The sequence below is a fragment of the Panicum virgatum genome, chromosome 2K (genome assembly GCF_016808335.1).
Source record: "Panicum virgatum strain AP13 chromosome 2K, P.virgatum_v5, whole genome shotgun sequence".
NCBI classification, from domain to species: domain Eukaryota; kingdom Viridiplantae; phylum Streptophyta; class Magnoliopsida; order Poales; family Poaceae; genus Panicum; species Panicum virgatum.
Genome location: NC_053137.1, coordinates 5,366,115 through 5,388,543, shown reverse-complemented (window position 1 = coordinate 5,388,543; position 22,429 = coordinate 5,366,115). Strand labels below are relative to the sequence as shown.

General features: G+C 46.6%; 2 protein-coding genes, 3 non-coding genes and 1 pseudogene across 10 annotated transcripts; 5 read left to right on the top strand and 1 right to left on the bottom strand.

Moving 5' to 3' along the window:
* Positions 1 to 3,132: 3,132 nt before the first annotated feature.
* Positions 3,133 to 3,663, bottom strand: LOC120694982 (annotated as a pseudogene).
* Positions 3,664 to 5,311: 1,648 nt separating this feature from the next.
* Positions 5,312 to 9,178, top strand: LOC120662781 (eukaryotic translation initiation factor 3 subunit I-like). The gene is made up of 8 exons (XM_039941861.1): positions 5,312 to 5,826; positions 5,940 to 6,067; positions 6,550 to 6,669; positions 6,755 to 6,844; positions 7,308 to 7,394; positions 7,478 to 7,557; positions 8,397 to 8,499; positions 8,950 to 9,178. Exons 1-7 carry the CDS (start codon positions 5,427 to 5,429, stop codon positions 8,470 to 8,472), a joined length of 981 nt encoding a protein of 326 aa, XP_039797795.1. The 5' UTR covers positions 5,312 to 5,426; the 3' UTR covers positions 8,473 to 8,499; positions 8,950 to 9,178.
* Positions 7,649 to 7,731, top strand: LOC120696347. Its single transcript, XR_005684123.1, has one exon. It is a non-coding gene; the product is annotated as a small nucleolar RNA U54 (small nucleolar RNA).
* On the top strand, positions 7,988 to 8,069 carry LOC120696345. Its single transcript, XR_005684121.1, has one exon. It is a non-coding gene; the product is annotated as a small nucleolar RNA U54 (small nucleolar RNA).
* LOC120696346 lies at positions 8,145 to 8,226 on the top strand. The gene has a single exon (XR_005684122.1). It is a non-coding gene; the product is annotated as a small nucleolar RNA U54 (small nucleolar RNA).
* Positions 9,179 to 10,275: 1,097 nt separating the features above from the next.
* Positions 10,276 to 16,289, top strand: LOC120662741 (glutathione S-transferase T3-like). Of its 6 annotated transcripts, none has more exons than XM_039941854.1 (5): positions 10,276 to 11,797; positions 12,338 to 12,551; positions 12,628 to 13,456; positions 13,530 to 13,995; positions 14,047 to 16,289. In XM_039941854.1, exons 4-5 carry the CDS (start codon positions 13,890 to 13,892, stop codon positions 15,021 to 15,023), a joined length of 1,083 nt encoding a protein of 360 aa, XP_039797788.1. In that variant the 5' UTR covers positions 10,276 to 11,797; positions 12,338 to 12,551; positions 12,628 to 13,456; positions 13,530 to 13,889; the 3' UTR covers positions 15,024 to 16,289. The 6 variants fall into 6 exon arrangements, with proteins under 6 accessions (XP_039797788.1, XP_039797771.1, XP_039797759.1 ...); XM_039941825.1 differs by having other exon boundaries at positions 10,279 to 10,910; positions 10,992 to 11,797; positions 13,530 to 14,069; XM_039941837.1 differs by having other exon boundaries at positions 10,276 to 10,910; positions 13,530 to 16,289.
* Positions 16,290 to 22,429: the final 6,140 nt, after the last annotated feature.

Genomic DNA, 22,429 nt, shown 5'->3' with positions numbered 1-22,429 from the left:
TCCTAAAAATTCTAGCTTTGGCTTCAATGGTTAAGCACCTTTTTGGGAAGCCGAAACTGTTTAGGAAAATGTTTTGCAGAATAATTTCTTTGTGGCGATGTGCTAATTTTTGGAACATTTGAATACTTGAGGGTGGAGAAACAGGTGGTGACCACGTTTTTTTAGCTCTCCCTCTAGCAGATTTGGTAAAACTGGATATCTAAATTTGTTTTTAGTTACAGGATATAGAAAATTTAGGTTATGATTTTGTGCTCCCCTCTAGCAGATTTGGTATAACTAGATACCTATAAAGCTATGTCAAAATATTGGGCTGCTGCAGGGAGTTTTCGTAAAATGTCCAAGACATGGAAAAATTATAAAAAATTATATGTTTCACTAAGGGTATTTATGCAAAATGTCCCCTACACATTAAAAAATCCCCTCTTCTTCCTCCCTCTACACGCCGGCTGCCTCCATCTCTCCCTCCCCGACCCCTCCTCCACCTCCTCCTGTGCGCACCGACCCGGTGATCGCCGCATGCGTCGCCATGGGGGCGCCGCGCTTGTGCGCGTCGATCCGGTGCTCGTCACTGTGGGCGACCACGTCGCCGCGCTCGGCGGCGCATGCCAGCTTGCTGGCGGAGGGCGAGGACGATGCAGTGGTGGAGGTCCACAAGGACGGCGGGTGGGCGCCGCCTCCTCCTCCCCTCCTAGGCCCTTCCTCCTCCTCCACCTCCTCAGCGTCCGCGCCAGATCTGTGGCCGGAAGGGAGGCGCCAGGGAGTGGATCCACGGGGTAGCGGCGGCGCAGTGCCCCGGCGCCGCGCCGGCATCTCGGGGCGGCGACGCGAGGCGGCGGGCGGAGGGCAACGCCGGGCGCGCCGCATCCTCTCCGACACCTCCACTCGCCGCCGCTCCTCCGCCACACTGCCACTCCTCCGCCACACCACGCCACACGTGCTCCTCAGCCATGCCGCTCCTCCGCCGCGAGGCGCCTCGATCTGGGAACGGCAGCCAGTGGCTTGCGCCGCGCCGGCGGCCCCGCGGGGAGGCGGCGGGCGCCCGGAGGCGGTGTGAAAGCTCCAGCCAGGAGCGGTTGGCCTCTCCCGCCACGCACCTCCAGTTTTAGCAATCCAGAGTTTGGTTTGGTATATTTGGGTCAAGGAGAGAGAAATTTAGATAATTTGGTAAAAAATTTAGGGATAGGTATCCATATACCAAATTTGCTGAAGCTGTTTTTTGATAGATTTTAGGTATCCTGGCAGTTTTTAGGGATAGATATCCATTATAGCAAATCTGCTGGAGATGCTCTAATCTATTTGAAGGTTTTATCTTGACTTTTCATATGGCCATTTTATTCTCAAAAAAATATGCTTTTATATTAAGTATTGCAAAAGTGTGACTTTCATCCTTAATATTCCAATTGGTGCAAACCAACCCCTTAACTAACAAAATCCACACACTATTTATCCTCCTCTTAACTTAGCAATGATTTAGTGCCACCTGACAACGATTTGGGCCACATAAATCCTTTATTAGCCCAGACAAATTTATGTGCTTTTTTCATCTACTAGCCTGTGCGTTGCTACGGACAAAGTTGGTATAAGTATCGAATATATATATATGTGCCCGTGTGTTAATTTGTAGGAAAAAAAAAGAAACAGGCCATGAACGAAGGAGAGATCGATCCAGCCCATGAAGTGAAAAAATACAGCACAAAGCTCAAAACGAACCAAGGAAATAATTCTAGTATATTATTACTCCTCTCTCCCCAAGCGACAGCGGCGCCCAGGCGCTGGCCTCCATCACCGGCGCACCCCTTCTCCGGCCTTCCTCCCCGACGCCGGCGGTCGCGGCCTTGCCCTCCTCCCCGACGCCGGCGGTCGCGGCCCTCCTCCCGACGCCGGCAGCCGCGCCCTCCTTCCCCCGACGCCGGCGGCCGCGCCCCTCCTCCCCGACCTCCGGGCGGAGGCGCACAGGGCCCCGATCGCGGGTGGCAGTGGAGGTCTGCGCGGCGGCGGGAGCGGCGGTCGTGCGCGAGCAGGGAGGGCGCAAGGGGCTGGCGCGCAGCAGCGGGGACGGCAGCTGTGCGCGAGCGGCCGACGTGCGCGGCGGCGAGCAGGGAGGGCGCCAGGGGCCGACGCGTGGTGGATGGCGGCGGCGATTCGGACGCTTGTATAGGGCCCTCTTGTCGTCAACAGATGACGGACAAAAGTCAATATAACAGAAACAGTCCGCTCTTTATAAGTAGGTAAAAATTAGTTCATGATTAAATATTATTTGTCAAGTAATAATAAAATATGCTACAGAATCAAAACCTAACTTTTTCGCAAACTAAACTCATCCTAATAATACTGTAACCATTTCCCGCACCCCCACCGAACGTTGGGTCACTGGCGCAGGCAGGCAGCCGCGCAAGCAGGAGGCCGTGGAGGTGCGCAGCGATGCAAGTAGCAGGCCATGGTGGACAGCATGCATCGGCGCGCGCGAGCAGCCGGCCGAGGAGACCGGTGGTGGCAGAGCGATCGAATGAGCAGGTTGCTGATGATTTGGTTGTGGCGACGCGAGCTATGTGCCTGCGTCGAATTCAATCACAGCTTGGTCCATGTTCGTGTGCAGATAGGAAAAGGAGAAATTGACGAGCTGTCTGTTTTTTCCCTATTGTTGAATCACACTTCGATTCAAATAAGTCATGGAGGAACAAACACATTTGGGAGAGGACCCCACCTGTCAATAACCCAAGACGGGCCAAACTAAAAATTTGGATGGAAATCTTACTCACTTTAGTAATAGATATAGATACTTTGGTTCTTCGGTTATTCTAGTGTGAAGTGTGTTCAACAATATTATTTTACATTCTGCAAAGTGATGCCAAAACAAACATAACATATTATTTTATTTTATGGTAAACTGGTAGCAAAGGGAAACATGGCAATTTTTGACAGAAAAATTGAAGAAATAGGTTTATGCTGGATAGTTATTGTTATTGAGATTGGTTTCAGTAGAAGTCCTTCAAACACACAGCCTTTTATTTTGCTGAACCTACGCAAATGCTTTACGAAGAATTGCATCACCGTGGTCTTCGAAATTTGGCACTTCAATTCGATGCGCTGAAGCGCAGCAGGAAATGGGGGTTCAGAAACTGCAGTGGTACGTTAACAGACGTCACTAGAACCACCACAGCCTGGCTCCGGCGCCGGCATGCCGTCGTCGCCCACGACGTCGACGACCAGCTTCATGCCGTTGGCGCAGTGGCCGGGGACGCTGCAGAAGAACCACATCTTGCCGGGCTTGTCGAGGGGGACGACGTCGTTGCCGGAGTACCAGGCCCCGAGCTTCTTGTTGGTCTGCACGTTTCACGCCGCGAAGTCGTCCTTGCCGACCTGGATCACCGTGTGGTTGTCCTTGGGGTACATGAACGCTGCCAAGAATCAATTAAAGATGAGGGGCACGCGCGTGATTAATTATTTCTCGTCGCGAGATCGGACGGATGTGCCGGGCATCGCGCACGTACTCAGGGTGTCGCCGACTCTGAACGTCTTGCCGTCGGCCCAGCCGGTCTGGTTGAACTTGGCCCTCCAGCCGCCGTCGTCCCCGACCATCCACGCCACGGCGGAGGCCGGCGCCGGGAGGAAGGCGACGGCGACGGCCGCGGCGGCCAAGAGCAGCACTAGCCGGGACGCCATTGTTGGCGAATGGACACGTGGAGGCTTGGAGAGACTCGGAGCTCGGCTCTTGTTAAGAGCCAAATTGGAGAGGCTGCTGTTTTATAGCGGCTGGTGGTGCCCACGGCCACGGGACGGGACAACGTATTGGGCAGCAGCTGGCTCGTCATGACCATGGCTGCATTGGCCATCTGGTCAGTGGTGCCGATGGGTGGACCGTTTCTGCTTCGGTATCAACAGTGGACAGGTGCGCATGCTGACATAGATCATCGTTGGTATTCACTGCGTTCGGCAGCCAGCTCCAGCTCCAGCCCAACGATATTTTTCTCTCACACCATTTCAGCTCCAGCCTCCCGAACGCAGTGATTCTCGCGTTTAGCTGCCTTGTTAGTCTGGCGCATATCGAATATTTGATTGGTGCCGTGACGCCATGTGCCACGCAAAAGTGTTCTTCTGATTGGAAAAACAAATGATTTTTTTGTTTTTCCAATCAGAATAATACCAAACCATATCATTTGCGAAAAAAACAAATGATTTTAATGACAAGGTAAATCGGACTCAACCAACCACAGTCTAAAAAGGGGCTTCCTATCCATCTTGTAGAAGATAGTTAAGATAGTTAGTCTACTTATCTTTGATCCATCAACGGCCCAACATATGTATCAGTTTACGGCCCATAAGCAGTCTTCATAGTTTTTTTTTTATTTTTCTTCAGCCCGTGGCCCACCCAATTGGTTAGCAACACACACAGACACAGACAGACACACCCAATTGGTTAGCAACACACAGACAGAACCACGTGAAGTGCCCTGCCACCTGTGCCATGGACACGTAGCATCTTTATTATTATGTTTTTTCCTTGCTTTGGCCCGTACTTAAACATGGTAGTTTTTTAAATACCCTTTTTCAACAATAGGAAATGAATAAATGTTGAACTAGTATATATTATTTCAACATTTGAAAATAAAAGATTCAACAAAACTCCAAATCTGGTTCAACATTTTATATAGTTATGTTGAAATAGTATATCTGAAATGTTGAGCTAATATATCTCGAATGTTGAAACTAAAAAAACAAATAATATAGTTATATGGGATCTCAAATTGTTAGAAAAATTCCAAACGAGATGATCGTTCAAACGGAATCCAAATTGAATGCATCGTTAGAGAGAAAATTTAGTTTGAAGTTTGGAAATCAAATCTCCCACGAGCCTGTCCACATCCTGCTAGGTCCCAGCACATGCTAGCACTCGTGGTCCCCCTCCCGCGGCCGCGCCTGCCTAAAACTCCAGATAGCATTAAGTGATTAAATCTCACATCCAGACCATTGACTTAAACATATATACGCATCTTAAAGCGGAAGATGGATAAAAAACTTTTTTTCGGAAGATATATAGGAATCACAGTCTAAAAAATCCTTAAAAAACCACGATTATATACGAGGTTAAATGGGCTTTTTCCACCAAACAAAAACCCAACGAAATCTTGCGGCCCGGCCCGGCCCCCTCAAGCGTGCATCCGACGCTGGGCCAGGACAGCAGCAGCTCGTACCGGGCCGGGATAGAATGGGGACGACGAGTGTGGGCGCAGCCAGTACTGGGTGGGAATTCTCTCTACACATCGCGGCCTATAACACCCCACAGCCCTCGAGTTCTAGGGTTTTCTCGTCTCCGCCGCCGACGCGTCCCAAATCAAACCCTTCCCCATCCACCACCCTCCCCCACACCCGGCGGCGGCGACCACCACCGGCAGCAGCGCCACCGCCGCCACCCCCGCGGAGCCACGATGAGGCCGATCCTGATGAAGGGGCACGAGCGCCCGCTCACGTTCCTGCGCTACAACCGCGATGGCGACCTCCTTTTCTCCTGCGCCAAGGACCACACCCCCACGGTCTGGTACGCCGACAACGGTGACCGCCTCGGCACCTACCGCGGCCACAACGGCGCCGTCTGGTCCTGCGACGTCTCCCGCGACTCAGCGCGCCTCATCACGGGCTCCGCCGACCAGACCGCCAAGCTCTGGGAGGTCAGCACGGGGCGGGAGCTCTTCAGCTTCCGCTTCGACGCGCCCACCAGGTCCGTCGAGTTCGCCATCGGGGACGCGCTCGCGGTCGTCACCACCGACAACTTCATGGACCACGTCCCCACCGTCCAGGTCAAGCACATCGCCGAGGACCTTGACGACCGTGAGTGCTTGTTTAAAACGCTTTATGCTTCAGCTGATGTTTGGATGCGCTGCCCTGAGATCATATGTACATGATCGGATTTTAAAGTGAGGCGTTTGTGTTGGTGGATGCAGAGACGGATGAATCCGCGCTCGTAATCACCGGCATCAAGGGGAGGATCAACAGGGCGGTTTGGGGCCCGCTCAACAGGACAATCATCACTGCTGGCGAGGATGCTACCATTCGCATCTGGGACTCAGAGGTTATTAGCATGCCTGCAAATTTAATTGGACACTGCAAATAGGATATACATGTGTCTAGGATTATGCCGATTCTTGTTGGTATGAGCATCTCTTGGCGGTGTTCTAGTACGTTTACTACCCTTGCAATGGTTCATTTTTGCCCAGTCACAATTGCCATTGTCTAATGGTTAGTTTTGTATGTCATTAGAATGCCAACTTATGTTTTTTACTGCTACTGCTTAGTGAACTTAGATAGCAAATGGTACTAGTATCTGTATGACTTTGGGACATCTTTTATTGTTTATTACTTGTTCCAGTGTTAATTCTACTACATTTAATGAAGTCATGGTAATTTATATTGTGTACTATTTCTACCTGCAAGGATGAAAGAGTGTTTTACACTCTGTTCTCTTTTGCTGTCATTTTTCTCTGTCCAATATTCTTAATTACCATGGTCTAGTTTGTCTCATCACTCATGGGATGTTCTTTCAATCGTATGTAGACCGGAAAACTGCTGAAAGAGTCGGATAAGGAATCTGGACATCAGAAGACGATTACATCACTGTCAAAATCCTCAGATTGGTCTCATTTCATTACAGGTTCCTTGGATAAATCTGCTAAGGTGAGTACATGTATCATAAGCATATGCATATTTTGTGTGTTTTTTTTTTAAAAAAATTCCCTGACATGTTGTGTTCCCTGCCCAGCTATGGGATGCAAGAACGCTAACCCTGATCAAGACATATGTCACAGAGCGACCTGTTAATGCTGTTGACATCTCTCCAACTCATGATACTGTATGTTCCTCTAACAGACTTTCTTAAAATGCGTGTAGATCTGGAATTCACTATTGTTATGGCGTAATACACACCCTTTTGATGTTGCATGCTAAATGTACAAAATGTCTGCGATGAGCTTTCTGTTGAATCTGTTATCCTTGGAGTTGTATGATCTGAATTCCTGAGTTCTCTTGTGCTCCACTTTTACACAATTGATATAAATACGTTTCAGACTGATTGGACATAACTCTAGTTTTGTAACTTGTAGTGCAAAGCTTTGTGCTGATTTAATGCATTTCTGCGTATCCAGGAAATAAAATATTATATCAATTGATGTGATTCCGCAGATTCCATCATTATTCTCAGAATTGCATTTTTTGGTGTTTACTATCATTTTTACTCTAGCACATCGAAAAATGCATCCTTTCCACAATCTTTATTCTATTTTATGGTTACATAGATGCTCGTTTTGGTTTTTTAGGTGGTTCTAGGAGGCGGGCAGGATGCAATGAATGTGACTATGACAGACCGCCGAGCTGGTAAATTTGAGGCTAAATTCTATCATAAGGTAAGTTCCTTTCTAGTTAAAATGTTGAGAGATCAATCCTCTTTTCTTACCTTTTGATAACTTCTGTGCTCATGTCATTTTAGATTTTGCAAGAGGAAATTGGTGGTGTCAAAGGACATTTTGGACCAATTAATGCTTTGGCATTTAACCCTGATGGGCGGAGGTAATATTTTTTGTTTGACCTGTCTGTCTTTCTAATCAATGCTCTTAATATTTACATTTGGCCAATGTCCATTTTATATGGCTAAGTGATATGCTCAATGATTCAACCATGTTAACACATGGTAATATACGCTATTCTGATCCACATGAGGATGCTATAAGCTTTATGAGAGCATATTTGTATTGACATGTTTTTTTTTATAGATTTCATATATTTTTTGCACATAAAATCTCTCTGAAAAAGATATATTTGGTTCATACAAAGCTCAATTGTGTGGTTATGTAGCAGTTGACACATTTGCTTCTTTAGCCCACCCTTTCTTTAGTATATCTTCATCTGTCAATGACATTTGGTTATCATTGAGTTCTGAAGCTATTTTTCTTTCTATATGGTTGAATTTTGTTTGTTTAGTTTACATATCTTTATATGTAGCTCAGTGATTGCAGCCAATTACATTGGCCATATACGCTATGCTGACCTCAGTTGATGAAAAGTCAAAGACCATGAGAGCTATATACTGTCCCAATGTGCTTTACTAGTGAATCACACCTTTTATATTTTTTTAGAATTGTATGCATCTGATGGTTAGCTCACTGATTTTCAGCAGTCTATCTGGTTATATACGCTATTCTGATTTCAACTGTTGACAAAATAGTATTTATGAGAGCTACCATTGGAATCTATCTAACACCCAATGTAAACATGCTTTACCTTTTCTTTTGTTCGGAGGTCATGTTTTGTCGAGTAGAAGTGTTTTTGGCTTTCTACTTCTGTTGTTGCTTATTCTAATTCTTTGCTGAATCCTTATTCTATGGATGTTGTTTCTTTGATCTTATTAGCTTTTCGAGTGGTGGTGAAGATGGATATGTAAGGCTGCACCATTTTGATTCCGACTACTTCAACATCAAGATGTAGATAATGGACATCACAAACTAATCCGAGGTAATACTTCCCTTGGCTAGTGAAGGTCTTTGAGTTCTAGAATTTTGTTGTCAGTTGTCACCATTTTTGTTTGTCCATGTTAAATTGTTTAGATAACAGACATCAATCAGACAGTAGAGGTAACAGTCTCGCCTGGCATTGTCACCCTCAAAGCAAAACTGTTTTCAATGATAGTAGAAATCTCTAATAATCATCACTTTGTTGGATCATTAATTTCTTGCTGTCAGAATGGGTTGGTGCTCGTTTGAATATTTTAAACAAGTGCAGACTAATTTTTATATTCACCAACGACAATAATGATATCTTAAGGATCTTTGTCCTGACCTGCTGAACCGCCTAACCTGCACAATTCTTGCATTCAAATTTAGGATGCTTGGATTTCGCTATTCCTGTGATCCTGTCTCACTGTCTGTTTGTGGTGCTAATCTTCATGTTGCAACTCTTTTGCAGGTTGTATTCAAGAGGACCCAACAGGAACGGAGTTACTTTTTTGGTTCATTTGGTGCTGGTTCGTGAGGCTCGCAGAGTTGGCTCAGATCTTAGCTATTGGTGTTGTGTTGCTTGTTAGACGCTCTTGTTGCTCTAAACAGGACAGGCAGCTTTTTGTAGATGCTTGAGAAATTTGTACACTTGGCAATGAAAAGATCGTTGGATCTTCAGTTATTTTTCTTTTCATTTATGTCTCGTTCAATTCGTAGTGTTTTTGTTTACTTCGAGCATATATGATTCTTAGAACTCATGTTCACTTGTGATCTGCGACTGAGGCTCTGGCTGTATGGCTCAAAGTGGCCAGCTCCCAGAGGAATATCCGTGTTTCAGTTGCTGTCCTGTTCGTGGATATATGCTTGGAGTCGGTGGATGACACAAGAATAGTCCCTTTTGTTCTTTGGCACCGAACAAAAGCTACTCTCCTACCTGAACTTTTGTGGATAGACTGATCGCTCTTGCCCTCAAACAAATAAAATCTATTCCATGCGTGGGGATCAAGAGGTGATCGTTTTTGTGGCCCTGGATCGTGCACAATATCTTTTTTCTTTTTGAATTCTTCTGTTTTTTTTCTTTGTGCAACTTGTGCTGTTTAATTCGCGTTGTCTTTGTCGAAGACAGCCATAGGGGCTATAGTCGGATTTCTCCAGCCTCTCAGGTATATGCCGACGATAGCAGCTGAGTGCTGAGACATCAAAAGCTGATTGGTTGCTCCACCAATGCTGTTCCATCTTCGATAAAAAAAAATGGATGCTGTTCCATCTGAGGGTTACGTTTCTGAGCAAAATCAAGGGGACCCCGTACCATTCTTTCTTGAAAGCGACCTTAACCTTCTCGAAAAGTCCATTTATTAACATGATGCATGGAAAAAATCAATATGTAATCTACGCCATTTATGAACGGACGAACTTTGATAATATGGATCTGTATGATATTGGGGCCACTAATAAAGTATCCAATATGAAAATTCGGACAACCATGTTACATGGAAATGACAATGGAAAAAAGTTACTACGTTACGATATTATCCATAACAAAATCATATACACAATCAAATGATTTTTGTTAAGTTAATGGTCAAGGTTACAGAAGTTCGATTGCACATTTTATTAGGGCAAAATTGGATCCCTAGCATCGAAAAAACCAACATTTAGATATATACCATTAAAAGGTTCACCTATAAATATTTACCATCAAAAGAAGCCACGTTATAGCTATCTACCATTTCTGTTACCTCCGTCAGTTTGCCGTCGCCTCCTCCGTCAGACCCAGGTGGCGCCCCTTGTTTCTTTTCTTGCCAGCGCTGGCCCCTGCTCTCCCCGCGCCGCCGCCCCTGTTAGCACCGTCAGTTTGCCGTCGTCATGCCGCGGCCTCCGCATGCCGCTCATCGAGACAGGAGCTCGGAGACCCACGCCTCGAGTCTGCGCTTGAGGTCCCACGCGCCGCCTCCTCGCAGCCGGGTCAGTGCGCCGCCGGCCAAGGCTGCCGCCGCCGGGAGGTCGGGTCCTGTGCCGAGCCGGGAGCCGGGAGTAGTGAGCTGCGCCTGCTCATGCGTGCGCCCGCCGGTCCCGCACCTTCGCACGCCTCCGTGCGCCCCGGCGGCCTCGCCGCCGTCCCCGCTGCCAGCGCGGCTCAGCCCCTCCGCCGCCAGCCTCGCGCGCTGCGGCTCCAGCTCCTTCGCCGCCGGCCAGTCCAGGCCTCCGCGCGGTAGCCCTGCGCCCGCCCGGATCCGCTCCCGCCTGGCGCGATGGGAAGCGGTCGGCCCCTTGCCGTGCCCCGCCTCACCTCGCCGCCGTCGCAGGGGGAGAGAGAGGGGAGGGAGAGAGGGAGGGCCGGGCTCCTGCTCGCCGGAGAGGGAGGAGATGCGGCAAGAAACAAGGGGCGCCCCCTGGGTTGACGGAGGAGGCGACGGCAAACCGACGGAGGTAATAGATAGCTATAAGGGCATGTACAATGGCAATAATTACATCGTCTATTAGCGGTCTAATCCGATTACCAAAGCACAGTTAATGCCGAACCGGGCGATGCCGTCACCTCGCCAGACGACGGCACGGGCTCGTGCCTCCGAGCGCTTGTAGATGGCTCGCCGGGCGTTGTACGGGGCGGTGGCGACGGCGGGATCGATCCTTTGCTCTCGCGCAAGATTTTGGCCCAGACGCTCGTGATTCTGGCGGCAAAACTCATCTGCGCACGCTCTTTTTCCCCCTATATCCATCTGCCCCCTTCGTCAAATCCCCACCCACAAGCCCCAACCTCCAACTACGGCAAAATCAAGGGGAGCAATGGCGTCGGGGAAGGACTCGGCGGCTTCAGCTGCTACCGCGGCGCGCGAGCGGAAGGCCATTGCTGCGCGGGCGCGGGCTCTGAAGCTCGGGCTTGCGACGACGGCGGCGGCGCAGGGCGGGAAGGCCGCGAAGACAACAGCGCGGGGGAGGAACGATGCAACACTGGCGTAGCAGCGGTTGGTGGAGGATCCGCCTGAAGAGCAAAGGTTCGCCGCCCCAATCCTCTCTGTCGGCCCAAGATCGACCCCTGGGCGAAGCTTTGGCGCCGCCCCAAGCCTCGCTGCTGGCACTAGATCCACTCCTGTGCAAAGCAATGACGCCTCCCCAAGCCTCGGTGGTGGCACTGGATCCACTCCTGTGCAAAGCTTTGCCGCCGACCCAAGATCAACAGGAGGTTTCTTCTTCCCGGCCGCCTCAAGGTACAACGGCGGCATGAACTTCTCCAGCAGCCCAACCTTGATGTCGTCAACCATGGCTAGCCATCCATCACGGACTCAACCAGGGATTCATGCCGATCCAAGAGATTGGTAAGGTTTCTCAGTACTTTGTTGTGAGAAATTTCGTTTAGCCTCCAAATTGCAGTGTTAAATTATGGGTACATTAAAATTACTGTCAACTAATTAGAACAGTTTTCTCTAAAAAACTAATTAGAACAGTGGATGGTTGAGTCACAGAATTCATTGGATTACACCATTGAATTCATTGGTTGAAGTTAAATGATTTTGATTTGCCTGAACATTTTTTCTATTTGAAGTTGCATGTGGCATGTGTTATTATATGAAAATGAGTCACATAATTCATTGGATTACACCATCATGGCAGCCCCATCAAAGAAAAGTTTATGGCAAGAAAAACATCACAAATTTTATTATCTAGTCAGTGTAAACCAAGTCATATCATGCCATGTATACAATAGGATACTTGTGTGTTTTTTTAAGTGAGGTGTTTTCATGTAACCAGTAAGGTGTTGTCAGTGATAACCAACTCAATACCATGCTAGTTGTCAGTGAAAACAACTCAAACCAACTCAACCTGTGGTATTTTGTCTTAATGGATCTGTCATGCAGGGACAATGATCCAGTTCCACCAGGCGGCTTCATGAAAATGTTCGAAAACCAGTCTGAGAATTCTCACCTTGTTGGGAGAACCTCTCACGGTGCCCCACCGGTTGAAGAACTAGCACCCACTCCACCAGCTAGAGGGAACCAGAATATGGACAAGGAACAAAGTGGTAGGATTGATAAGCGGATTCTTTGGACACAAGACGAAGATTTAAGAGTGGTAAGTAATTTGGTCACAAGTTTGTTTACAGACAGGGTTACTTAAATAATTGATATGTGTGTGTCGTTAATGGTAGATGAACGCTTGGTTGAAGAACTCGGTGGACTCTGTCAGCGGTAATCATAAAAGGAATGAGCAGTATTGGGGTGATGTTGCTAGGACATACAATGTTACAACACCGAGTCATAGGCGGAGGAACTTGAAACAAGTAAAAGATAGATGGCACAAGGTTAACAGGTGGACCGACCTGTTTCATTGTGCCTGGCTGAAAGCTCGTAGATTGAATACAAGCGGGTGGAATGATCAGATGTGGATTGATGAAGCCCACAAGTGGTACGTGTCTGACAACGAAGAACTCAAGCTAGGACATTTTGTGTTGATGAATGTTTGGTATGCTGTTAGAAATGAGCCAAAATGGGTAACCTACAATGATAACCTCCGAAATGCACGCAAAAGGAAGGGATCAGACCACGTGGCTGAAGAGGATAGGGAAGAAGCAGACCCTTTTGATGTCACTGTAAAACCTAGACCGATGGGTACAAAAGCAGCAAAGAAGGCAGCACATGAAGTAAAGGTGCACTCCATGTCTTCCTCAACAGAAGATGCAGATGTTACAATTCTCAAAGAAGCTCAAGCAAACAGACTAAAGGTACTAGAAGTACAGCAGGAATTATCAACAGAGAGGTTGGAGTCATCAAAGATTGCCCATCTAGCAGCAAAGGAGCACAAAGAGGCCAAACTTGCTGAGAAGGAAGCCAAGACTCTGGAGGTTAAAGCAAAAATGATGGAGACATATAACTGTCTACTTGCAAAAGATGTTGGGCTAATGAACGCTGAGGAAAAGGATGATCATGTTGCAACACTCAAGTACTTGAAGAAGTCAATATTTCCTGATATGTACTAAGGTGAGTTTCATTTTTAGTTTCTACTTAATATGAAGAAGACACTATTTGCTAATTGGCTTTTTCTGTATGACAGCCAACACCTTCCCCAACTTTGTCATGGAGTGGGCTGCATCATAGAACCAGAGGAGCTGTACTTCGTCAACCAGTTTGATGATTAGTTCAGAGCTTAGAGTCAATTAGCTGTCCTTCATCTACCTGTGTGTACATGTATTTTATTTTTATTTTGTTGCCTCCATGTGTGAACATGTGTATGGTCTGAGCGATGTCAGACTAAATTAGTGACAACATCAAAGCAAGGAATGCTGCAAATGCTTCTGGTCGTAGTCGTAGTCGCCGCCGCGGTGGGACGAGGACAGTCATACCACGAAATAGAGAGGCTGGTCATGATGATATTGTAGCAAACTACTTCTGTGAGAATCCCATATACACCGACATGCAGTTCCGTCAAAGGTTTAGAATGACAAAGCCACTCTTCCTTCGAATTGTAGCTGCTCTCGGCGATTGGTCACCGTATTTCAAGCAAAGAGTGGATGCAACAGGTAGATATAGTTTGTCGTCACCGTATTTCAAGCAAAGAGTGGATGCAACAGGTAGATATGGTTTGTCACAGCTACAGAAGTGTACGGCGGCCATAAGAATGCTAGCATATGGTACCCCTGCTGACTCTCTTGATGAGGTTATCAAAATTGGCACGAGCACGACTTTGGAGTGTTTGGGTAAATTCGCTGAAGGGGTGATTGAATGTTTTGGTCTAGATTACTTGCGTCCTCCCACAACAGAAGAGCTTGAAAAGATATTGGAAGAGAATGAGTTCCATGGTTTTCCAGGGATGATTGGAAGTATCGATTGTATGCATTGGGCATGGAAGAATTGCCCGACTGCTTGGAGAGGCATGTTTACACGAGGTGACAAAGGTGTCCCTACTATGATCCTTGAAGCAGTAGCATCGCGAAATCTTCGTATTTGGCATTTCTTTTTTGGAACAGCGGGTTCTAACAACGACATCAATGTGTTGAATAGGTCACCCCTGTTCATCGATGTTCTGAAAGGGATAGCTCCACGGGTCCATTTCACTGTTAACGGGAAGCAATATGATACTGGGTACTACCTCGCTGATAGAATATATCCAGAGTGGGCGGTCTTCGTGAAGACTATACCAGGACCTCAAACACAGAAAGATAAATTATATGCAAAGGAACAAGAATCAGTAAGGAAGGATGTTGAGTGTGCATTTGGCGTCCTGCAATCACGTTTTAATATTGTTCAACGGCCAGCACGTTTGTGGAAACGGGATGATGTTGTCAACATAATGCAAGCTTGTGTAATTCTTCACAACATGATAGTAGAAGATGAGAAGGAATTGGTTAGAGTTCCTTTGGATTTGAATGAAAATCCAAATGCATCGATTGCGCTACCACCAGAAGTCGGTACTTCTGCTGCACCTAATCCCGTATTCGCCGATGTACTAAGGAGAAATTCTGCTATTCGAGCTCGCTCAACACATGTTAAACTCAGGGAAGATTTAGTGGAGCACATATGGCAGCGCAAAGAAAATAAGGAAAATTAGTTCTCGTGGTGCAATTGAACTATATTCAAATACTATCATGTATTCTTTTTGGTGATATAAATATACTAGATTCTTACGGGCACAAGTGATTTATTTGCATGCACAAATGATTCTTTCATGTGTGCCACAAAACAATACACAAAGATCCACTCCACATGTTTGATCACCATGTTTCATGAGTCTAGGCATGTATTAAATAGTTTGTAGACATCCACATAGACACACCATTGTACAGGTTGTCTGTTTTGTCGTCTGCGTGCGGTATTCTAGACACATACAGACGGCAGCCGTCTAAGCATTGTGCTTGCCCTAATGTGGCTTCTTTTGATGGTAAATATCTAGGCACCGTATCCTATGGAAACCAACTCTTTTGTGCAAACTTTAGAAACTCCAACTGAGGCCACATGATCCTCATCCAAGGGCACTAGACAGAGGTGAGGACATTTTGCAATTAGGCGCCCGCCTCTCCTCCACCATGGCCTGCAAGTTTTGCAATTTGCCCCTCCCTCCGAGACCCCCCCGCACTGAACTGGGCCAATAGCACCGTCACGAGCGCTGATGGTTCCTTCTGTCAAGGCGCCGCCGCCCTCCACAGCCTTCAGTAGTGCCGCCGCATACGTCGCACGGGTCGCCGCGGCCCCCTCGCCGACGAGAGGCTGCCCCTTCGCCGAGCCGCCGCCGACCCATCCCCGCGCCGCCGATTTGTTGGCCGAGCCGCCGCCCCTTCGCCGAACCGCGGCGACCGCCGACCCATCCCTACGCCTCCGCCCCTTCGCCGAGCCTCCGTCGCCCTTTTCGCCGCGCCGGATGTGGAGTTTCGATTTGCAGTGTATCCTGTCAACGTGGGGATCCCCTGGATGTGGAGTTCAAGCATGCAAGCTAGTTTGTAGTGATTGCAAGTCTATAGTTCAGGGCAAGCCATAGTTCAGATCAACACAGGAAGATACTCTGTGACTCACATCTCCTACATCGATTCTATTTTTTGTGTTGTTGATATGAATTTGGATAACAGCAGCTGTGCTATACCTGAGAGGATTCAGGATCCTTGCACAATTGGTTTGCTGCCCAGCAATTCAGGAGGGAAGAATTGATGAAATTGAATTGTGTACTAAAATGATTGACCAGTTGTTTGTACATTCAGTCCACCATTTGTACAAAAAATAATTGATGAGATTGAATTGCGTTCTGTCATTTGAAATTAATTACATTGAATTGTACTATGTCATATGAAAATATGTAATGGAATTGTGTTCAGTCATTTGGTAATGACATTGACTCAAGTGGAAACCAGATTCTTGCTTGTGGTGACAGTTTGATACAGGTTCAGATTCTGTACAGGATCATTGCATGTTTCAGAAATGGAAACATTTTGGTGTCCAGACCAGATTCTTGAGTACTGGTCGACTTTTATCTAAATTAAGTTTTGTGGTTTGAATCTAAGTTATGGCTGTTTGATTTTGCGCTGGCCTAATTTACAAGTAGTGTGGGCGATTGTTCAGTCTTCTTGCAATGCTAGCATTCTGTGATCCGCAAGAGATTCATGATGCTAGCAATTCTATGTGATGTGCAAGAGGTTCCTGTCTATATTCCTGTGCAGGTTCAGATATTCCAAATAAATTCGACATCAGATCCATGTCTATTTTGGTTTACAACACATGATCACCTGCAACTACAAGAATATTGATATATGGACTGCAAATCACACAAAGATCAATCTTGTGTGTCAATTTTGGGTTACAACCTGCAACCAATAAACAGGTACAAGTACAAGGATTTCTGGACTGCAAATATGCAGATCAAAACATATATATTGAAAAAACAGGTACAAGGATCACACAAAGAATTGATTCTCAAGCTTATTCGAATCAAGGCAATACAATCAACGAATCAAATTTCCCAGTTCATTGGAACTCAACATCTAGACGGAACCTGCACTGATGATCACTGCATACAACAAGCAACCATAGCGGCAGAGCAAACAATCAGTGGCAGAGCATTTAGCACCAAATCGAGCACGGGAAGGGCCAACTCGCAGGCGGGCGGCGCCGATTTGCGGTCGGGCAGTGCCCAACTCCATGGCGTTGCGGGCGGCCACCGGCTTCATGGCTGTTGGGCGGCGACGCTGTTGGAGTTCGAGGCCGGCCTCCATGGCCTTGTGACGAGGGCCGTGGTGCTGCTGGAGGAGGTGGAGGGCGGCGGAGGTGGACGAGATGGAGGGCGGCGGCGCTGTGGGAGGGCAGGGAAGCCCTAGGGCGGCGGCGCCTGAGGGAGACGGAACGCGTGCGCTCTGGACGGTGCGGTTGGCCCAGACGGAACGGACGGTGGGGTTTCAGAGGGAGGGGGCGTTTTGCAAAACTCGTAGGCCAGGGTGGGGGAGAGGCGGGCGCCAAAATGCAAAATGTCCCTACCTCTGTCCAGTGCCCTCGGATGAGGATCCTATGGCCTCCGTTGGTGTTTCCAAAGTTTGTATAAGAGGGTTGGTTTTCTATGGGTGAACCTTTTAATGATATATCCAAATGTTGGTTCTTTTGATGCTATGGATCTAATTTTGCCTTTTATAAGGTATAGGAGTAGCCGAGTAGTGTCACACATTTATTTATGTAATAGTTAATTCTCTTGTGTTTCTTGTGGCAACATAATCAAATGAAAAGAAGAAGAGAATAACAAGAAATCGGCTACTTCAGTGGTGGATAAAAAAAGGAGAACCCTAGAGGAATCCGATCTTGTATGTATTTGCCAGCGGTTTGCAGATGACCGGTGTGTATCTTTCTCATACTTTTTTGGTAGGAGATGCGACCCATATTGGGGCCAGGCCGGGCAGGTAAGGACGAAAAAGCTTGGACTTAGTGAAGTCCTTGTTTGGAGAAAACAAAGTCTCCGCCATATGAAATTTAAATCAAAGACAAAAAATATATCTGTTTTGCTAGTCCTCTACTATATATCCAATGACTATTCTTTTTTCTAATAATTAGGTTGCTTCACATTGTTTTCAAAATAAGAATAAAATAAGCTGCTTCAAATTAAATTCCTTGCATTGGTAGCAAGAAAAGTTCTTGGAGATCGCAGCATTGCAATAGTTCCCCTAAGGTTAACGATGCTTCACCAATACGTTTACGACAAGTACCACTATACTAGTGTACGTACTACCGAACGTCACATTACGTATACTGCTAAAAAAAAGTCACATTACGTATATCTTCCATGCACGCGTTTCTGACTAGCTTGTTCCATCATGCGTGTTCAATTTGTTTGACAGTAACCTGGATCCGCATCTTGTGTTCATTTGTTTGACAATTTGGTTCTATTTTTCGTGTTTGTTATTTCCGGCTTTAGAGATTACGGATTCAAAATATAATACCACACAATATAATATAGAACCAAGTTTGCAAACATGAAAAATAGAACCAAATTGTCAAACACGAAATAATTTGTTTGACAGTGACCTGGATCCGCATCTTGTGTTCATATTGTTATTTCTTCGTATAGAGCACATTAGGATTCAAAAAGATTATACAGTGCAAACTTGGATCATTATTAATAATTTCTCTTACACAATATAATATCAATCACTACAAAAATCGATGCCTTTATGAAGGATATTGTGATTAATTGCTAGTTCGAACTTCTATATAGTGATAGGTGTTTATATGTATGTGCTGTTCTTCCCTTAGTACCATACCAATCGTGTGTAGGTGCAACGATATCCTTGTATTTCTTTTGTATATACACTGATACACACGAAGTAGTAGACCAAACAAGCAACTGGCCCATGCATGTAGAGCGAGGCCATGTGCACCCTGGATTCTGACGCTGTCATGCCATGCCATGACTTGAAGCCAAAACTTTCGATCGGCTTACTTCACCTGTTCACCGAGTGTAACACCCCTGTGTTAATCAAGGTGCTAATCACGTGTTTAATCGCTAATCATGGCTTAAGCGTGTCATTAGCGCTAATCGAGTTTGCATATTAAACTTCGGTTTAGCCGAGTTCAATCTCGTTTTTCTCCCTAATCCAAGCTTCAAATCAACTTTCGCCCAAAACAAAAGTTGTAAATCTTCTCTTCCTCTACAACTTCTATTTTGGCCAAATTTCAAGTTCCTATATCAAATTTTGAGATTCGGACGGTCAAACACGAATCAAAATTTGTCAAACTCTTCACTGTTCATCTACTATGCTCCACTGTGTCGCCCGACACCTATATCGCGACCGATCGCCGGCGACGCCACGTGTTGGCCGTCGCGGCGAACCTCGGCCCCGTTCCTCTTCCTCCTCCCCTTCTTCTTCCTTGCGCTCGGGTCGAGCTGAGCTCGAGCAGAGCCGTCGCCGGTGCCCTCCGGCCAAACCCCGCCGCCCCGCTTCGATTGCTCACGTCCCGACCTCCCTAGCCTCGCCCCGCACACACGCCGCACTTCCATGAGCTCGATTGAGCCGTCTTGCGGCCGAATCGAGCCCGCCATGATCGGCCGCCATTGACGTCTTCGCCGGAGCTCCGCCCCTCACGTCGATCTCCAGTCTCCGGCCTCTTTCCGCCCAAATCAAGCCCGTGGTGAGCTTCCCCGCGACCAACTCTTGCTTCCCGGCCCTTTTCCCTTCCTTTCTAGCACCGCCCTCGCCGGAGCGCAGCTGCGCCGCCGCGGCGGCCATGCCGCCACCGCGCGCACGCCGCGGGGCCGCCCTACGCAAGCCCGCGCGCCCCCGCCTCGCGCCTTGGGGCCGCCTCGCCGCCCTGGCCGCGAGCCTGCCCCACCTCTCCGTCGTCCTGCGCCGCGCCGGCGAGAACACCGCGCGCCGCCGTGCGCCCCCGCCTTGCGCCGCCGCGGGCCGCCCAGCGCGCGCCCCCGCTCCGCCGGCCCGCCCTGGCCGCGGGCCGGACCCCGCCGGCGGTGAGCGCCGCCGCTGCCGTGTCCGCCCATGGCCATGGCCATGGCGCGCGCGAGCGAGCAGGCAAGTAGGGGCCGGGCTGGGTTCCCTGACATGTGGGGCCCAGCTGTCAGCCCCTGGTTTAGGGTTTAGGGTTTTATTTATTTTGTGTAAATGGCTGAAAATTTTGATAATTTGTAGGAAAATGTAGAAAAATGCTAAAAATGCAAAATAAATTTTTTTAGGTTGCTTAAATCAAGATCTTCAGAGGAAAAATATTCATGCATATGAAATGTCAATTTTTCCCCTGCTAAAATTTTGGTTTGCATTTAAGCTAGTTTATTTGGTATCTGTTGTTCATTGTGTCTAAAAATCTTGAAAATTTTGTGGTAGCCTTCTCTTTGCATGTGTATTTCACTGAAAAATTTTCAAGTGCATAGCTTATGTGCATGTTTGTAGATCTATTGTTGTTCAGTTTATATTGCTAGGGCAAAAATAAATATTTTCACTCACCAATAAATGTTGGTAAATTTTTATTGCCTGAGTTATCAGTAGCTTGTCATGCTGGTAATTTTTGGATGGCTTGAATAGGTCTGCAAGTTATGTGGAGCTCACCTTGTTTCGTCGTTCGTAGTTACCATATTATATTTCGAACTCTGTTTTAAACTTCCGCTGTGTGTTTGAACTCTGTAGTTTGTACTCAAACTTTTATGTAAAACCGTGTTGTAAATTAATCTGAGTATCTTTGTATACTTGTATCACCTGTGCTCGTCTTCGTGCGAGCCTTCTAGTGCAAAAGTGATCCTAGAGTACAGTAGTTTAATCGGGAATTACCCGACGGACTGCCAGATTACACTGTTTTAAGTGCGTGATAACCTGATTATTCATTAAGATGATGGTTAGTACACTTAAGTCGGTTTAATTTAAGCGGATCTGCTACACTGAGACTAGTAGGCATATGCCTATAGCCTGTTCTAGGGACTAGGGCTAACTCTAGATCAGGCACACTTGGTTATTAATTAAGATCATAGTTAACACATTTCGAAAGCACAGTAACCACCGCAACATGTTCTTCTTGAGTAGATGCTGATGATTCCCCGATCCATGCATGTCCAGCCTGTACATCCTGGCCTGCCGGATTGCAGATTCAGATTTATGATGCACATGTGGGAAGTAGTATATGAACAATAAGTATCATCTTTGGATATTAAAGTTTTTAACTTTCATCACAAGTTTCTTTATAATCGTAGTAGTAGATATCTTCGAACTTTGTAAACTTATGAGGATTGGATTTATTTAGATAATATACATGCCATTTTTTATTATCGAGATTAATATTGAGAGTTATGTATGGACGAGCAAAATCGAATCAAGGTACTAGCAAAAGCAGTCATTCCACATCAGTCATTCCCTATTGAAACAAACAAATCGGAGCCAATTCTTCTTTAACCATTGACAAGAGCCACCGGTACTTTGTTGAAGCTATACAATCTATCACCTTATAGCTCACCGCCAAGACAAATTGAATCCCTAAAACTCGACCAGAGGGTTAGGATGGCTCTCGCCATATTTCATTAAGAGAAAGTAACCATCAAGACAAATTTAATTCTATAAGCGAGAATTAACAAAATGTTTACCGGAGGAAGAAGAAGAAGATCCCATCTCATCTTCATTCGCCCCTTTCATAGGGTGGAACGAGGCATGGTAAAACATAAAAGGGGTTAGAGAACCTTATTCCGGAGCGGCAAATTTATTCCACAGATGAAATGCTGCCCTCTTCTTGCTCATATTAAAATGTTCTAGCTAACAATGCCGTGGATCCAAAATAAAACCACAAATTTTGATATAAAACCACAAATTTTGATACTCTCGCTTGAAATGAAACGCAAAAAAAAATAAAATCAGAACACGAAATGCATATGAGGGGACAGCGCACGAAGCGTGCCCATTCCTCCTCCAATTTTCTCTTTCGTCCAAGGAACACAATACATGGGACTCTTTGCAGAAAAAGCTCCAGGGCATAGTGCGTGACAAACTTTAGAATAAGAGTGTGTTTTTATAAAACTGGTGCAGGGCCATTCGGAGGACGCCGCGTGGCACTGGCCGCCGCCTCTGGTCTGGACGTCTGGTGTCCTGCCTGCCTGCATACCGGATGGATATGCCCCTCAGAATAAAAACGGTAACGAACAAAAAGAAGCAGCCGTGCAAGCCACCGCCCTTCAACCAGTTCATGCTATGGTCCATTCTTGGAGATTTCCTAGCCTTTTGTTGCACCTCACGTCTTGAGAAGAGAAAACTTCTCCCCCACATTTCTTCCTCACATTTTCCAACCCCCCCCCCCCAACCCCCCCAAAAAAAAACCGTCTTTCTTTTAGTTGGATATAATATCCCCTAAATGTCCATTTTTGGTTTGCTGTTTTGGATAAAAAAATAGTCTTATAACTGATATAATTATCAAGCGGTTATCGTAATACAAATATTTGTTTAAATATGTTAACCCAAATATTGTAGTTTAGCACAACATTAATGGAAATATTAGCTACAT

What these genes read in the sequence shown, in the direction of transcription:
- LOC120662781 (XM_039941861.1), top strand. Translation starts at nt 5,427, where the DNA reads ATGAGGCCGATCCTGATGAAGGGGCACGAGCGCCCGCTCACGTTCCTG. An exon ending in CCTTGGATAAATCTGCTAAG is followed by an intron (nt 6,670 to 6,754) that starts GTGAGTACATGT and finishes TTCCCTGCCCAG; the next exon opens with CTATGGGATGCAAGAACGCT. An exon ending in TCTCTCCAACTCATGATACT is followed by an intron (nt 6,845 to 7,307) that starts GTATGTTCCTCT and finishes TTGGTTTTTTAG; the next exon opens with GTGGTTCTAGGAGGCGGGCA.
- LOC120662741 (XM_039941825.1), top strand. Translation starts at nt 11,703, where the DNA reads ATGAACTTCTCCAGCAGCCCAACCTTGATGTCGTCAACCATGGCTAGC. An exon ending in CATGCCGATCCAAGAGATTG is followed by an intron (nt 11,798 to 12,337) that starts GTAAGGTTTCTC and finishes TCTGTCATGCAG; the next exon opens with GGACAATGATCCAGTTCCAC. An exon ending in AAGACGAAGATTTAAGAGTG is followed by an intron (nt 12,552 to 12,627) that starts GTAAGTAATTTG and finishes CGTTAATGGTAG; the next exon opens with ATGAACGCTTGGTTGAAGAA.